This window comes from Gymnoscopelus microlampas (assembly GCF_963454915.1).
Source record: "Gymnoscopelus microlampas genome assembly, chromosome: 24".
Lineage (NCBI taxonomy): Eukaryota > Metazoa > Chordata > Actinopteri > Myctophiformes > Myctophidae > Gymnoscopelus > Gymnoscopelus microlampas.
In genome coordinates, this window is record NC_139961.1 from 4,166,013 (window position 1) to 4,183,512 (window position 17,500).

General features: G+C 42.2%; 1 protein-coding gene across 3 annotated transcripts in view; it reads left to right on the forward strand.

The window, feature by feature from the left end:
• The window catches only part of raph1b (Ras association (RalGDS/AF-6) and pleckstrin homology domains 1b), a 136,365-nt gene that overhangs the window by 87,485 nt on the left and 31,380 nt on the right, over positions 1-17,500 (forward strand). For all 3 annotated transcript variants that reach the window (XM_084051303.1, XM_084051304.1, XM_084051305.1), the window contains exons 3-7: positions 7,207-7,329; positions 9,428-9,533; positions 11,979-12,218; positions 13,105-13,356; positions 14,879-15,129. In XM_084051303.1, coding sequence (XP_083907429.1) covers positions 7,207-7,329; positions 9,428-9,533; positions 11,979-12,218; positions 13,105-13,356; positions 14,879-15,129 — 972 coding nt within the window. The remainder of the gene's footprint in view (positions 1-7,206; positions 7,330-9,427; positions 9,534-11,978; positions 12,219-13,104; positions 13,357-14,878; positions 15,130-17,500) is intronic.

Genomic DNA, 17,500 nt, shown 5'->3' on the forward strand with positions numbered 1-17,500 from the left:
AAAGTATTCAAATAATCGTAGTGGAGTAAAAGTACAATATTTGCCTTTGAGAGATGTAGTGGAGTAGAAGTAAAAGTACTGAAAATTGCGAATACTCCAATAAAGTAAAGTACAGTACTTGAGTAAATGTACTTTGTTACTTTACACCACTGTGCACACACACTGCATCGTGTGTGTGTGTGTGTGTGTGTGTGTGTGTGTGTGTGTGTGTGTGTGTGTGTGTGTGTGTGTGTGTGTGTGTGTGTGTGTGTGTGTGTGTGTGTGTGTGTGTGTGTGTGTGTGTGTGTGTGTGTGTGCACACTCTGCTGGACAAGTGCAGACAGTTCTGTCCCACTGATGTCTGATAAATGGATCTCAGCAGGAAGCTGTCTGTCATGTAGAACTACACACACACACACACACACACACACACACGCACGCGCACATGCACGCAAACACACATCAGGAGAGAAGCGTACACCAAGCCCGCCTCACAATCATAGCAGGGGGTCCGCAGACAAATACATATACTTTTGGGGGTCCTTGACTTGAAAAAGCACTGAAATCTCTCAGAACGCACTCAACAGCACAATGGCCGTGTTGTGGGTCACTCACAGCACAGAGGCCGTGTTGTGGGTCACTCACAGCACAGAGGCCAACACTTGGTGCCATGTGGAATGTTTACCATCTGAAACAAGCTGTCTCCCCCCTCCCTTACCCCCCCCCCCCCACCCCCCCCACCCCAGCTGCTGCGGGCACGTGCGGGCGTGCACGTTTGTGGCACAACAAAAAGAAAACGACTTTCACAAAAGCAGCCGGTGTCGACTTTCTGTCGCTGACGGCAAGACGTTCGGCTTGTGCTCATTTCATGCTTCACGCGCGCGCGCGCGCACACGCACGCACGCACGCACGCACGCACGCACGCACGCACGCACGCACACACACACACTTACACATACACATACACATACACATACACATACACATACACATACACACACACATACACATACACACACACACACACACACACACGCACACACACAAGCTTTGGTCAGATCAAAAGAAAGGCGGCTAATCCTGCACTCTTAAAATCCTGAGTGATATAATGTAACTGTCGGTGTGCATAACAGCAGAGCCTGTCGGCACCACTGCCTTAAACATGTAGCGTTGCTGGTGGTCGGAATAAACACGGTTAGTAGGAATAAAGCAGGGGTTCCCAAAGTAGGGAGACTGACGTGGGGTCGCGAAATTATTTTGGGTCATTGAAAAAATAAATTAAAAAAAAACATTTTTTTTTATTTATTTTTTTTACTTTTTATTCAACAGAATGGATGAAATACCATCTAAAATGATCACAAATGGTACATTTTACCATTTTAACACATTACAAATGCGCACCGAACGTGCAAGTTTATGTGCATAAGTGACCTCCAGGTTTAGGTGGGGTCGCGAGTCAATTTCCGCCTTATTTTGGGGTCGTGGGCTGAAAAGTTTGGGAACCCATGGAATAAAGCACCCGGGAGGAAGTGGGAAACTCAGGAAGGGGAGGAGCCAAACCGAGTTCCTAAAGGAGGTGGTGCGCCCCCCAGAGGCAAAAACAAAGAATGGGTTCCCACTAGATCAAGCCCACAGCCAGTGCTCTGTGCGGTACAGTCCCTAGCAGTGGCTGTCACCACCACACAACATGGTTAACCCACTCAATCTGGGAACAAATCTACAAATGTCTTCTAAATCCTAACAGTTTTCTGAACAACGTGTATGTTGGCAAAATGATATCGGTGGTGCTCGAACCTTTTTCATGTCAAGGACCCCCAAAATGATAGGTATCTGGCCACCGACCCCCATCTCAAAACATGTATTTCCAGGGACCCCCCAGAAGCAAAGATTTGAGTTACAAATGTTCGCTTTAAAAAATATATATATTCCAAGATTTGCACAAATGTTCATGATTTTTCAAAAATAGCTGATCTACAATGCTCATAGCGCGGCACTCGGTGCCGCGCTATGAGCATTGTAGATCTGCTATTTTTGAATAGCCAAAGAAATCTAAAAATGACGTTTTCAATGGGTTAACAGAAGGGAACACATACAGAACACATACATATGTTTGGAACATCAATGGGATTAAACCTGGTCTGTTTCCAACTGTACTGGAGAACACTGGGACACGCGGCACATCACTGCACTAATGTACTTACTGTAGAATAGATCACTGTTTGCATGTGACCCAAACATGGGTCCCGGCCCACTGTTTGGGTCACAGACCAATTTTTATGGGTCGTGAGTAAATATCCAATTTTTTTTTTGTTTCATAAATAAAATAAAAAAGAAACACAACTTTTCATACATTTTTAAAAAAGGACACAACTTTTCATCAATTAAAAACAAGTCAAACATGTTTCACTAGTATTTTATAAATTCTAAAAAAAATAAATAAAAATAGTTTCAATAGAAATTAATTTAAAAAAAACGTTTAGGAGGTAGGCGAAAATAGCAGATCTACAAGCTTTTAGATCTGCTATTCTCCTCTTTTGGTTCTTGAGCTAAAACAGTTTGGTAACCAGTAACCACTACTGTAGACTGCAGAGAAGATGTGTATCACTTTTATCTGTACTTAACACAGATGTACTGTATATAGACAGTTGTACTTGATATATATATCAGTCTTTACGTGAACACTAGATGTACATAGATAGGTGTACTTGATGTGGGTTTTGTCTTTGCGTTCACAGATGTACATAGATAGATACTGTAGTAGGTGTACTCGTCTACGTGATGGTGTATATATACTGTATGCGTACATATATCTTACCTCGCCAACCTTGCATTCTATTAATATATCCTCTCGCCCCTATTTCTTCACATAACCGCATTGCACATTCCACCTTGCTGCTAGGAGTGTTCTACAGAGGGTTACAGAGGGTTTTTTATACTTTTATTTCACCTGTATGCAGTGTTGATTGTGACAGTCCATTTTGATTTAGTTTTAGTCATATTTTAGTCATCTGAAATGTTTTAGTTTTTGTCTAGTTTTAGTGAACTACTAAATCTAATCTACAGTTGATTTAGTCGACAACATGTATTTTTGGTGGTGCCTTGTTGCCGTCATAATGGCTGATTTGACACTTGGTTGCATGCTGAAAATAGCCGATCTACAAGCTCACAACGCGTCGCAGCGCGACGCGTTGTGAGCTTGTAGATCGGCTATTTTCAGAGCGCAACATCCGAGCGCAACCAAATGACTTGTCTTTTAGTTCTACTGGATCTCTTCTCCACTAGTCTTAGTTCTACTGGATCTCTTCTCCACTAGTCTTAGTTCTACTGGATCTCTTCCCCACAGTCTTAGTTCTACTGGATCTCTTCTCCACTAGTCTTAGATCTACTGTATCTCTTCTCCACTAGTCTTAGTTCTACTGGATCTCTTCTCCACTAGTCTTAGTTCTACTGGATCTCTTCCCCACTAGTCTTAGTTCTACTGGATCTCTTCTCCACTAGTCTTAGTTCTACTGTATCTCTTCTCCACTAGTCTTAGTTCTACTGGATCTCTTCTCCACTAGTCTTAGTTCTACTGGATCTCTTCTCCACTAGTCTTAGTTCTACTGGATCTCTTCTCCACTAGTCTTAGTTCTACTGGATCTCTTCTCCACTAGTCTTAGTTCTACTGGATCTCTTCCCCACTAGTCTTAGTTCTACTGTATCTCTTCTCCACTAGTCTTAGTTCTACTGTATCTCTTCTCCACTAGTCTTAGTTCTACTGGATCTCTTCTCCACTAGTCTTAGTTCTACTGTATCTCTTCTCCACTAGTCTTAGTTCTACTGGATCTCTTCTCCACTAGTCTTAGTTCTACTGTATCTCTTCTCCACTAGTCTTAGTTCTACTGGATCTCTTCTCCACTAGTCTTAGTTCTACTGGATCTCTTCTCCACTAGTCTTAGTTCTACTGTATCTCTTCTCCACTAGTCTTAGTTCTACTGGATCTCTTCTCCACTAGTCTTAGTTCTACTGGATCTCTTCTCCACTAGTCTTAGTTCTACTGTATCTCTTCTCCACTAGTCTTAGTTCTACTGTATCTCTTCTCCACTAGTCTTAGTTCTACTGTATCTCTTCTCCACTAGTCTTAGTTCTACTGGATCTCTTCTCCACTAGTCCCTCTCTAACATTTTAGTCTAGTTTTTATTTGTTGATGAAATTGTCAATATATTTAGTCTTAGTTTTTACGTCTTTTTCGTCAGTGAAAAAAGGTAGTCGACATTCTTGACAAACATTTTTCGTCATAGTTTCAGTCGACGAAATCAACACTGCCTGTGTGAGAGAGAGTGAGAAATAAAGCCCTCTTGATTCATGGCTACATACATAGTGAAATCATTTGTACACGACATGTTCTGAGTCAAATGGACATGTGGACGGTGGAGTGTAGTCTAAAGAGGAGGACATGGTGTGTGTTATCTCTGTTGATGTGGATGTATTTGAATGTTCAGTATGAAGAGCAAACCTGTTTTGTTTAAAGGTCAAGTGTGTGCGTGTGCGCGCGCGTGTGCGTGTGTGCGCGTATGTGTGTGCGTGTGTGTGTGTGTGCGCGCGTGCGTGCGTCCACATGGGGTCCCAGAATCTCCCACAAGGATGGTAATACCTGTCAAAATTGACCTTATGGAGACTGTTTCTGGAGATTGTTCTGCTCCTCATGAGAGCAAGGGTCATTTTCATGTTTTAGGAGACATTTTTACTAGAACCACGGTTACAGTTAGTATAATATAGTGGTTACTTAAAACAAGAGTATTTCCACATCATTTGTGATATTGCCACTTATTCCTTAAGTGCAAAAATCGGCGTACTTCTTTCACCACTTTCTGTGTGTGTGTGTGTGTGTGTGTGTGTGTGTGTGTGTGTGTGTGTGTGTGTGTGTGTGTGTGTGTGTGTGTGTGTGTGTGTGTGTGTGTGTGTGTGTGTGTGTGTGTGTGTGTGTGTGTGTGTGTGTGTGCGCGTGCGTGCGCACTCCATGGCTGGCATGATGCGGTCATGCATTCCGGGTGTGATTCCCTCCATATCTTCCTCCCAGTCGTGAAGCAGCAGATCAGATAACATTGTGTGTGTGTGTGTGTGTGTGTGTGTGTGTGTGTGTACTGTACATGTTTGTTATGTTATCAACCCCTCCCCCCCCTCTTTACCAGGCAGGTTGAGGAAGTTCATCTCTTATCAGGTTATTTTCATTTCAAGTTGAACACATTTCAAGTGTGCTTTTACTCTTGTCGTTCGCCTGGAAACAAACAAACTAAAAACGGTGTCTGTTTTTTCCCTCAATAACTGTGTGATATCTCTGTCTCCTATAGTAGACATGTGTTTGAAAGCCATGGGCCCACTCTGTGCTTAGCTGTCGTATTCCACACAGAGAGTGAGTCCATTCCACCAAAAACAAGCCAGAGGGGCTCATTTTAAAGCAGTGGTTCTCAAACCTTTTTTAATTTCAAGGACCCCATAACATTGAGAGTGTACAAATGGTTCAATTTGCACACTCTCAGAGTTACAGACCCGTAAGGGTCCATTTGGTTCCATTTATACACTCTCAGAGTTAACAGACCTGTAAGGGTCCATTTATAACCCCATCAAGGAACCCTGAGGGTCCCTGGATCCAACTTTGACAACCACTGCATTCACTGAGTTACTTTCCTATTGGGCCACCAGAGGGCGCCCTGTCATTGGCTGTGAGCAGCCAGCACAGGCCTGTTCTCTCAGGCAACCAGCATGTGATGTGAAGTGTGACCCATATACCTAACAGCAGGTTGTACATGGTATAGTGGACAGTTTCAGTGATGTAGCATATCTTTGATATCTCTCATCTGGGTAAGATGGACACACACACACACACACACACACACACACACACACACACACACACACACACACACACACACACACACACACACACACACACACACACACACACACACACACACACGGCTGGCCTGGGATCAGTGGTGAGATGGTTGAGAGGCCATAGATAGATAATGTTCATTGGAGTGATGCCATTATCGCTCCAGGCCAGGTGATGCTCCTATTGCACGTGCAGTGTGTCTATTTTTTTTGTTTTTGTTTTGGGGCTTTTTTTCTGCCTTTATTGACAGGACAGTAGGCCTGTCAAGGTTCTGATTGGTCAGGCCCGTCAACGTTCTGATTGGTCAGGCAAGGGAACTATTCATGACATCAATATTATATCATGAATACAAAATTAGATGGTTTATATAAACTGTAAAAGTCCGGAACATAAACACTCTGGGTACGGCTTATAAATTGTATATATTATTTCATAACACATACATATCTTTCTGGTACCACATGTATACACACGGACACACAAAGTTTATTTTTTAGGTACCCACTCTATCAGCTATGACAGATCAGTTTTTGCCACTTACCTTGGAATGCATTTGGTGATTCGCTTCCAATGGCACTATTTAGTGCCACTGGAAGCCTTGAAATAAATTTACAGAGATTTAATATTGTTTCTCTAGTATTTCTCTGTGTGTACGTATGTCCGTGTCTATGTCCAGGTGTATGTCCATCCTTATGTTCGTCCTCTGTATTCTTATTAACTGGGGTATAAACTAATATTGATATTATATATTAGATATTAATATTGAAACACATATCTATGACAAAATATATCAAAGGCGCCGCTACCTTCACACAGGTGTGATTTTATAATCAACTAGACCATACCCGGTCGACGCATCCGTGGGGGGATATGCGCACATGATCTGGCAACCCGGGAGGCAGTTCGTCCCATAGCTGGGCAGCCCCGTAACCATGGCGACAGTGTTTGACACATAAACGCTAATAAGAAGCTGAGATTTGATGAAATTGAAAAACGGGCTTCACAGTTAAGTTCAGATGGTAATGGTCAATGGCTGTGTGCAAAATCAGAGCAATTGCTCCAGCCACTGAGGAGAACCGGGTAGCTTCACCTACTCACTCACTCACTCACTCACTCACCACTACAGACGGACAGAGGTTACTAGAATTATAGTAGGATTACATCGATTACTTCGAATAACTGTTGCACCTCTAAAATAAATGCACCTGATTCACCGTTGCTCTCTCTCTGTGTGTGTGTGTGTGTGTGTGTGTGTGTGTGTGTGTGTGTGTGTGTGTGTGTGTGTGTGTGTGTGTGTGTGTGTGTGTGTGTGTGTGTGTGTGTGTGTGTGTGTGTGTGTGTGTGTGTGTACACAGATGGAGCAGGTGTCAGATGATGAGCTGGACCACGGGGCTGAAGAGGAGGACAGTGACAAGGAGGACCAGGATCTGGACAAGATGTTTGGAGCCTGGCTGGGAGAGCTGGACAAGCTGACACAGGTACTGTGTATACACACACACACACACACAGACACACACACACACACACACACACACACACACACACACACACACACACACACACACACTGACTCACGCATGCACGCACGCACACAGACAGACAGACAGACAGACAGAAGTATTACATATCAATATTTTTGGACGCCGACTCTATGAATGCTATTTTTAATAACATTTTGCCATTGTATGACCGTAAGCCTAGAGCCGGAAACTTGCAGATCTATGTGAGCTTATAGATCTGCAATTTTTTGCCGTGCACGACACTGGCACGCAACTAAGTATTAATCATGTTTTAACTCTAAATTCCAAAATAACCTAAAAATCTTTTTAACCATAAAGCAAATTTGTCTTTCTTCTATTTCTCAAATTCTACTATACTTGTGGGTCCTCACAATTATAGTAATACACACACGCATGCACGTGCACGTTTGCATTAGTATTCTCGTAAGCCGATGTTATTATTATGGGATTTTTTTGGCGTTTTTTTTTTTTGCCATTATTAATTCTAACACCAAAGCCGAAAATAGCCGATCTACAAGCTCACAACGCGTATAATAAATCAGTATAAATCAAACATAACTCCAGCCCTAACCTCTAAGCATTTTAATCCTGACACCAACCTGAATCTTTTCCTATTTGTAAGCCTGATTCTAAAAAAATGTTTTCTTTTTTGGAAAATTGTCCTCTCAAAGTCAATGTGTCTAATTCCACACACACACACACACACACACACACACACACACACACACACACACACACACACACACACAGACACAGACACAGACACACACACACACACACACACACACACACACACACACACACACACACAGGTAGAGGAGGGGTCTGCGTATCCATGGTAACTGCAACACTGCTAATCCTGTCTCTATCCACTGTTTCCTAGCAACCACCTACTATCACCCACTGTGTGTGTGTGTGTGTGTGTGTGTGTGTGTGTGTGTGTGTGTGTGTGTGTGTGTGTGCTGACTGTGAATAATTTCATGTATGTTGTTCACATCAGTGTTTTTCAAACTTCAAACGTCAAATGACCCCCAAATTGATAAATATTTGGCCACGGACCCCCATCTGAAAATATGTTGTGCCAGGGACCCCCCAGAAGCACAGATTTGTGTTAAAGATGTTCACTAATGTTCAAGATTCTTTGACAAATAGCAGATATACAAGCACATAGCGCGGCACTCGGTGCCGCGCTATGAGCTTGTAGATCTGCTATTTTGAACAGCCAAACTATACTAAAAGGTAAAAGTGGTTTAAAATGATTGTGATGCTATGTTAACTGCTTTTGCTGGGGAACCCCCCCCCAAGGACCCCCGGACCCCACTTTGAGAACCACTGGCTTACATTCTGAACTTGTTTGGAGTCAGTGTTGTAGGACATCGTCGCCTTGCTAAACTAATGGCCTAAGTCATTTTTTTAAGTTTTTCAGGAAAAATAAAAAACTGATCCAAAACAAAACTATATGATATTTCTTAATCATTTCACCCAAAATGTTTATAACAAATTATGTCTCAAAACCATGTGACTTAGGCCAAAAAAAAGGCCTATTTTGTCCTAAGTCACACTAGGGAGTTAGGCCATTATAATAAAAGGGGAGTGAACAGCATGATCCTTTTCCATTAGGAGATGGGCGATTTTACCAGAGGTGGCCAGTGTCATGAGGACCTGACTGGCCTGAACTGGCTGAACTGACAGGCAAAAATATAATTTTCCTCAAAAAATGACTTAGGCCATTAGTTTAGCAAGGTGACGACATCAGAAGCAAATGAAACATGTTTGGCGACGCCAAATATGTGTCAATTTGGGGGTCCTTGACACGAAAACATTTGAGAAATGCTGATTTAGAAGGCATTTGTAGAATGGCAGCGGTTCCGGTAGGAGAGACAAAAGAGTACCGGAACCGCTGCCAGTCATCAAATTATTGTCTTAGGAATACGACGAAAACTAAAACATATCCATGAATTCAAGTCTCCATGGGGTGACTAATACACAGAAAAAAAGAGATGTTTTCGGGGGTGAACTATCCCTTTAATGTGTTAAAATGTGTGTGTGTGTGTAGAGTCTGGATGACGGCAGACCACAGAAGACCCTTCAGAAGCCCCCTCTCAGACAGGAGACCAACATGGCCAACTTCTCCTATCGCTTCTCCATGTACAACATCAACGGTGAGCCACACACACACACACACACACACACGCGCACACACACACACACACACACACACACACACTACGCTACAACACTGCGATGTTGACCAACTCTTCATTTCCCATTCAGATATCTTCCGATATCCACCGTACCGTAGGCATGGGGACCATGTTTACATGTGTGTCTAATAAATAGGCACGTAACGATTTATCGTAAATCGATTAACCCATTAAGACCTGAGGCGATTCTTATTTTTTTTTTAAATCCTAACAGTTTTTTGAAAAAAATCAAAAAATAAATAAATACGATTTTTCAAAAATAGCAGATATACAAGCTCATAGCGCGGCACTCGGTGCCGCGCTATGAGCTTGTAGATCTGTTATTTTTGAATAGCCAGAGGGAAATGGGTTAAAATCGATTAAAACCTCCGACAATTGAAATTAATTTGATAAAAAAAATTGCACGATGCCAAGAGCAGAGGACGCCTAGAAAAAAGGAGAAGAAAATACAGGATCTTTGTAAGAAAATTGATTTAAAAAAAAATGTTTTCTGTCATTCTGTATTGAAAAGAGGATAAGAGAAAACACAGTATTGTAAAAAAAAATATATATACAGATGGATTTGTGTAAAAGATTTCAAGTAATAGGTAAAAAGTACCCTTTACATTTCTTTATTGGAACAAGGCTTGATGATATCCTCAGAAATAGTAATTTTAACGCAACAGAATTGTCAATGTTTACGTCTTTGAGACTGAGAGAAACTTGTCCTCAATTTGCTATTAGCAGTAAAATAAAGTTTGGGTTTATGAAAAATAAATGACTTTTTACATTTTATGGTATAAGGGTCACTATTTTTAATAATATTAGCCATTTTTAAAGATCTGTGCAGGGAGAGCAAGAGTGTCTGTTGTTGTTGTTCAGTTTTTTGTTTGTATCTGTAGAACTGTTTGTTGTTATTCTTTTTTACGTTGCATATTTTATTTTAATTCATACCAAATTATCTGTCATTGTCTTTTCTTGTTTTATATTTTAGAGTTGCTTGTACTCTGCTATGTTTATCATGTTACTAAAAATTCCAGTAAAAAAAGTATTAAACTAGAAAAAGTGCTCCTCGGAGCACAAGTCTCCGCCAGCAGACTTGTGTTGGGAATGTTGGGAATGTTCTAATTCTTATGTTCTAATTCTTACAAAAAATAGAACATGTTACTGTGTCATAGTAACATGACACAAGTGTCCTATCCGTCTGTATAAGTGTCCTATCCGTCCTGTCTGTATAAGTGTCCTATCCGTCCTGTCTGTATAAGTGTCCTATCCGTCCTGTCTGTATAAGTGTCCTATCCATCCTGTCTGTATAAGTGTCCTATCCGTCCTGTCTGTATAAGTGACCTATCCGTCCTGTCTGTATAAGTGTCCTATCCTGTCTGTATAAGTGTCCTATCCGTCCTGTCTGTATAAGTGTCCTATCCGTCCTGTCTGTATAAGTGTCCTATCCTGTCTGTATAAGTGTCCTATCCGTCCTGTCTATGTACTGTAAGTGTCCTATCCGTCCTGTCTGTGTAAGTGTCCTATCCGTCCTGTCTGTGTAAGTGTCCTATCTGTCCTGTCTGTGTAAGTGTCCTATCCAATTGTTACACTATCCGCCATTTCTCAGCCATTTTGTGATTATTCCTGTCTTACCTCACTTTGAAAGAGGCAAAGACTCTTTCAAAGTGACACATGTATTTATAGGCCGCTATACGTCACTAGCCAATCAGATCACACTATTTCACCGTATTGTCACGTGTCACGTGAGGCTTGACCAATGTTAGCTTGGCTGACGGAAAGTGAAAACAATGTCTCCTGGCGGAGACAAAAAAAGTTTATGCAGGTTTCTAACACAATGCAAGGGTTGAAAGATCGTATCGTGAACCTAGCGTCGTCAGTGGCGTGCACAGACATTTTGAGGGGCAGGTGCTCAAGTAAATTATCCTTTTTTTTGTTGACTTGGTCTGCTCTTTTTTCCCTCTACACCTATACCTCTTTGCCAAAAATAGCCGATCTACAAGCCCACAACGCCTCGCAGCGCGAGGCGTTGTGGGCTTGTAGATCTGCTATTTTTGGCTAAAGTTCTCCTCAGAAAAGGGATGCTAGGTTTCTAGTGGTTATGGTAAAAAGAAAAATCATATCACATAAAGATTTGGCGGACCCCCTGTAGTAACTCTGAGGACCCCCTAGGGGTCCCAGGACCCCCTGTTGAAGACCCCTGCCGTAAACTGAAAAAAGAAAAAAAAACGTTTTTTTCTTTTTTTCAAAAGGGCACTTCTGGTCAAGAGGGCAAAGGGCAGGTCTTCTAGCACCACCTAGAGTCTATCTGTGCACGTCCCTGAGTGTCGTGATTGGTTGAGTTAATCGTTACATTGCCTACTAATAAAGCATTCAATCGATGGATCAATCATCTTGTGGGTGTGTCTTCCATGTGTCCAGAGGCTCTGAACCAGGGGGACACGGTGGACCTGGACGCCCTGATGGCTGACCTGTGCTCCATAGAGCAGGAGCTGAACACCATCAGTAAGCCCAACTCCTCCTCCTCCTCCTGCTCCTCCTCCGCCCAGCGCGGCCAGCAGGGGGCCAAGGGGGGAGGCTCCTCCTCCCAGCGGGGCCTGGGGGGCCGCGGGGCCAGCACCAAGCAGACAGGAAGCAGTGGCGGAGGAGGCAGCAGTGGAGGTACGACCCCACCGGATGTCTGTCTGTCTGTCTGTCTGTCTGTCTGTCTGTCTGTCAGGGGTCCGGGACCCCTAGGGGGTCCTCAGAGTTACAAATATGTGTAATCATATATATTTTTTTTTTTACATGAACCACTTGAACCCTATCATTCCTATTCTGAGGAGAACTTCGCCTTGAACAACAAGTAACAGTCATACGATGTAGCATCTCTTTGTAAAAAAGCGTTGCGTTTGATGGCACAGGGGTCAAGTTGTCCGCTATCACGGGGGGGACTATGTGTTTGAATCCTCTGTGGAGCATCAGGCTTGGCTGGGCGGCTCTGATGGACATAATTGGCTGATACAGGCGTACCCTGAAGAAAGACGAGTCTCTTCTTTCCAACGGAAAAAAAAAAATTGTTACCGCGATCGTCCGTTCTGTAGTTATCGGCAGTTGAATATAGCCTGTTTTCACCAAAAACACAATCTGGGAAAAGAAATCCGAGATAAATGTATTTTTATAAATCTGATAACATTGTAGTGGACTGGGTGAACATGTTTTAGATGACCTCATGTCATTTCTGCTTCTATCCTTCTCTCGAAGTCAAGGCATCATTCATAGGTTGGCGAAGAGCACCCTTAATTGACTGACTTAATTTTGCGTCAATTACGTCTTTGGCAGTCAATGTATTAAATAATAATATTAGAAAAAGTATTGCATCGTGACTATGAGCTGTGCGACCTCTTTTATTTGAAAGGGTTATTTCCCGTGATCAGCACCTCCTTTACCACCGGTGTGCGCTCAAGCTGTTTGGCTAGAAACGCAAACACAAATAATTTCCAACATGTCTTCCCGTTAACCGCCCTGACCCTGTGTGTGCCCCCTCCTCCTCCCCCCCTCTCTCCAGGAAGCACCAGCAGCAGTACCCGCGCCTCCCCGGCCAACACGGTGCGCTGCGCGGGCACCTCCTCCGGCCACGCCCGGACCGCCGCCGCCGCCTCCAACTTCTCCCTGGACGACATCACGGCCCAGCTGGAGAAGGCCTCGCTCAGCATGGACGAGGCGGCTCGCCAGACCTCCTGCTCCTCCTCCTCCTCCTCCAACTCCTCCTACTCCTCCGCCACGCTAAGGAGGCCCTCGTCCGGGTCGCCCAGCGACGGTAAGCAAAGGGCCCGGTCGCCGGTTATGACGCAATAACCGCCTGTTATTATAAGAGATAATCGCATTATTTTTTTTGCGTTATCCTCAGAATTGTTTCCATTCGTTTGTATACATTTCGCATTCATACGCATGTTGAACAATAGCGTGTTGTGAGCCCTGGTAGAAGGCTATTTCCATTATTTTTGTCATTTTTTTAAAGATTATTATTATCATAATTAAAGGTGGGGTAAGTGATATTTTTGGGTTAAAACAAAAAGTATTTTGTTAAAAGGTTAAAGCACTATATTCTGATAGTAATCATTGCTATAGAGCAGTGTTTATCAACCCTGGCAAAGGGCCCGATTTTGGGCCGCGAGTACTGCTGAGGTGTGCCGCGGCCGTTTGAAGAAAGTGTGAACCCAGCCCCTCGAGAACAATAGCGGTTGATAAACACTGCTATAGAGTGTTTGTTCAGTAACAGGAGTCTCCCTGTCTCTCCATCTCTTTAATAAACACAAAATACATTTTCCGGTAGGTGTCAAAATCTCAGCCAATCAGGAGAAAGTACCCATTTTTAAGCTTCATTTTTATAGTGTTCCAGTTCCAATTGTGCCTGCTCATTTCTTAGTGTCATCACTTCCAATTTCACTTGTTTAATCTATATCCTGATTGAGTTCTCTATCCTGATTGGATACAATTGGAAATGAAACTGAAACGAAAATGCATTTTCTGTTTCATAAAGAGCTGGAGAGACAAGCAGACTCCTTTTACTGAACAAACACTCTATAGCAATGAGTACTATCACAATATAGAGCTATTTAACACTTATTTTAACCAAAGAAAATCACTTACCCTACCTTTAAATATGACCTGTTTTGGCATGGATTAAAGTTCAATCATTTGGATTCCATAGAAGCCAGCATGTCTTGTCTGGAATTTTAGATTTGCATAGCTATAACCATTATTTTGTACTATGGGCTATAAATAGCAGATATACAAGCTTGTAGATCTGCTGTTTTTTGAAAAGTCGAGAACATTTTTGAAAATCTTTGAATATATATATATATATTTGAAAGAGAAATGTTTAACTCAAATATTTACTTCTGGGGGATTCTACAAATGTCTAAATCCTAACACAAAAAATAAAACACTTATGTTGCTATAATATCAGTGGTTCTCAAACGTTTTCATGTCAAGGACCACCCAAAATTATATGTATTTGGCCGCGGACCCCCATCTCAAAATATTTTTTTCCATGCAAGGACCCCCACCAGAAGCAAAGATTTCAGTTAAAATGTATATATAATTATATATTCAAAGATTTGCACACATTTTCACGATTTATTTTCTGAAAAAACACAGATCTATGTTTTTCTAATGTTTTAAATGAGCTTGTAAATCTGCCTTTTTTCTTTTTTAGATAAGCTTGTAGATCTGCTATTTTTGAATAGCCCCAAGAAATCTTTAAAAGTGACACAGATGCGTTTCCCGGGATTGAATGTGTTAAATAAACCCATGCATGTTGTTGTTGACACACACAGCGCTAGGCAACGGTCAGCCAGGGAAGCAGCACCGCCGGACGGGCTCTGTGGGGGCAGTGAGTGAGCAGGACGCGGCCTCACAGAGGTCCAGCGTCAACTCGGCGTGCGCCTCCGCCTCCAGCATGGACTCCCTGGACATCGACAAGGTGCTGAGGGCGGGGGGAGGAGGAGGAGGAGACGCCACGGAGGGACCGGGGGGGACGGCGGGGCTCCCAGGCTCCCAGCAGGGACACAACCAGGCCAGCACCGAGGTAAGCACACACACAAGCGCGCGCACACACACACACACACACATACAGTACACACACACACACTCACACAAGCGCGCGCACACACACACACACACATACAGTACACACACTCACACACACACACACACACACACACACACACACACACACACACACACACACACACAAGCACGAACACGCACACACACACATACAGTACACACACACACGTAATATCAAGACAATCAACATTTACGAGGCAAGACCACTTTGGTAGAGGTTTGGGTTGTGTAGTTACCTTGCCATGATGTAACTCCAAAGGTGAACAAGAAATCAAAAATAATTGCTCCATTGATTAGAAATTGATAATTCAAAATATGCTCCTCATTGACTTACATTGTACGGTGAAACGTCTCTCAAAGTCACTCTTTTAGCAGGTAAACAAACACAAACAAAGCTGATTCAGACAATATAGAGCATCACCAAACCTAGTACTGTTTGTTTTTTTAATAAAAATGTCAACTTCCTGATAATTTTACGATTTAAAGATCTGCATCCAGTCCGGGTTTTCTTCTAAATAAAAATAGCAAAATCTACAGGAAGTTGACATTTTTATTAAAAAAACAAACAGTACTGGGTTTGGTGATGTTCTATATTGGAGTTACATCATGGCAAGGTAACTACGCAACCCAAACCTCTACCAGAGTGGTCTTACCCTTTAACTCATTCACTGCCAGAGTTTTTCAAAGAAGATGTAAACATCAGAAGTCTGGGGGTGAAGAAGTGTGCGTGTGCAGATTAAAAGAGAATTAATAATGGGTGTGTTATGTTTGTATACAGTTCAATAAATGAGTGCGTGCGTGTGTTTGATCAATTCTGTTTCGCACTAACCAATGTCAAGATTTAAAGTCAAAGTGCTGTCCGTTGCTTCATAATGCATGGTCATCTCTCACCTCTCTTCTTGGGGCGTGCAAAGCCAGCTCTTTGCATGCGGAAAAAAACCTCAAAGAAAATCCGCTTCCGGATTTGCTTGAATGTAAAGAAAATGGGATTGAGCCCATTCTGCCCTGAACCTGGCTTACCGTTTTCTTTTTTTCTCCTGCATGCAATGGTGGAAGAAGTACTGGGACATTTTACTCAAGTAAAAGTAGCAATACCATAATATAAAAATACTCTGTTACAAGTAAAAGGCCTGTGTTCAAAATGTTACTTGAGTAAAAGTACAAAAGTATTGGCGTCAAAATATACTTGAAGTACCAAAAGTAAAAGTACTAAAATGTTTGAAAATAGCAGATCTACAAGCTCACAACGCATCGCATCGTGACGCGTTGTGAGCTTGTAGATCAGCTATTTTCAAATAGCCTAGGTATACAATAGGGCTAAAGTGGTTAATGTATGTTTTAAAATATGATCATTTATATCTGCAAAGTAACTAGTAACTAAAGTTTTCAAATGTTTGTAGTGGACTAAAAGTATTGAAAATTGGAAATACACAAAGTAAAAAGACCTCAACATTTTATTACAGTACAGTACTTGAGTAAATGTACTTAGTTACTTCACAACTCTGCCTGCATGACTTAAAGACAATGGTGTTACAGCATGCGTCGGGCCGCACACAATGCCTCTCCTGTGCTGTGGATTGTACGGTGGGGTTCGTTTTGTGGATTACGTGGTAATCTCCCTCACCTCGTTATCCCGAGTGTGACTCGGATTACATCGTTTTAAACACCTGCTTTGTTTTGCGAACGCCTCGCCGACCGTCCGCCGTGGCTCTCTCTCTCTCCCTCTCAGATTAGAAAACCTTTTCTTCCTGATTCCCTCTTGAGAGAGTTGAGTTTAACTCGTTAAGACCTGAGGCCGATTTCTACGAATGCCCCCTGATCTACAAGCTCACAACGATGATGATGTAGATCAGCCATTTGAACTGTTTTAAAATGTTTTTCAAAATAGTAAAACATATTCAAAAAAGTTTAAGCATAAGGGGTAAGGCAAGATAGGGCCCAGGGGCCAGTTGCACCACCTCACACTAAGTTCAAACTTAGCCTAGTTATAGCTTAAACACATTCAATCCGGGGAAGTATCTGTGTCATTTTAGATTTCTTTGGTTATTCAAAAATAGCAGATCTACAAGCTCATAGCGCGGCACAGAGTGCCGTGCTATGAGCTTGTAGATCTGCTATTTTTTGAAAAATCGTGAAAATTAGTGAAAATCTTTGAATATATATTTAAAAAATATATATATATTTAAAGATTTGCACAAATATTCACATAAAAAAACAAAAAATAGCAGGTCTACAAGCTCATAGCGCGGCACTCGGTGCCGCGCTATGAGCTTGTAGATCTGCTATTTTTGAATAGCCAAAGAAATCTTAAAATGACACCAATACTTTCC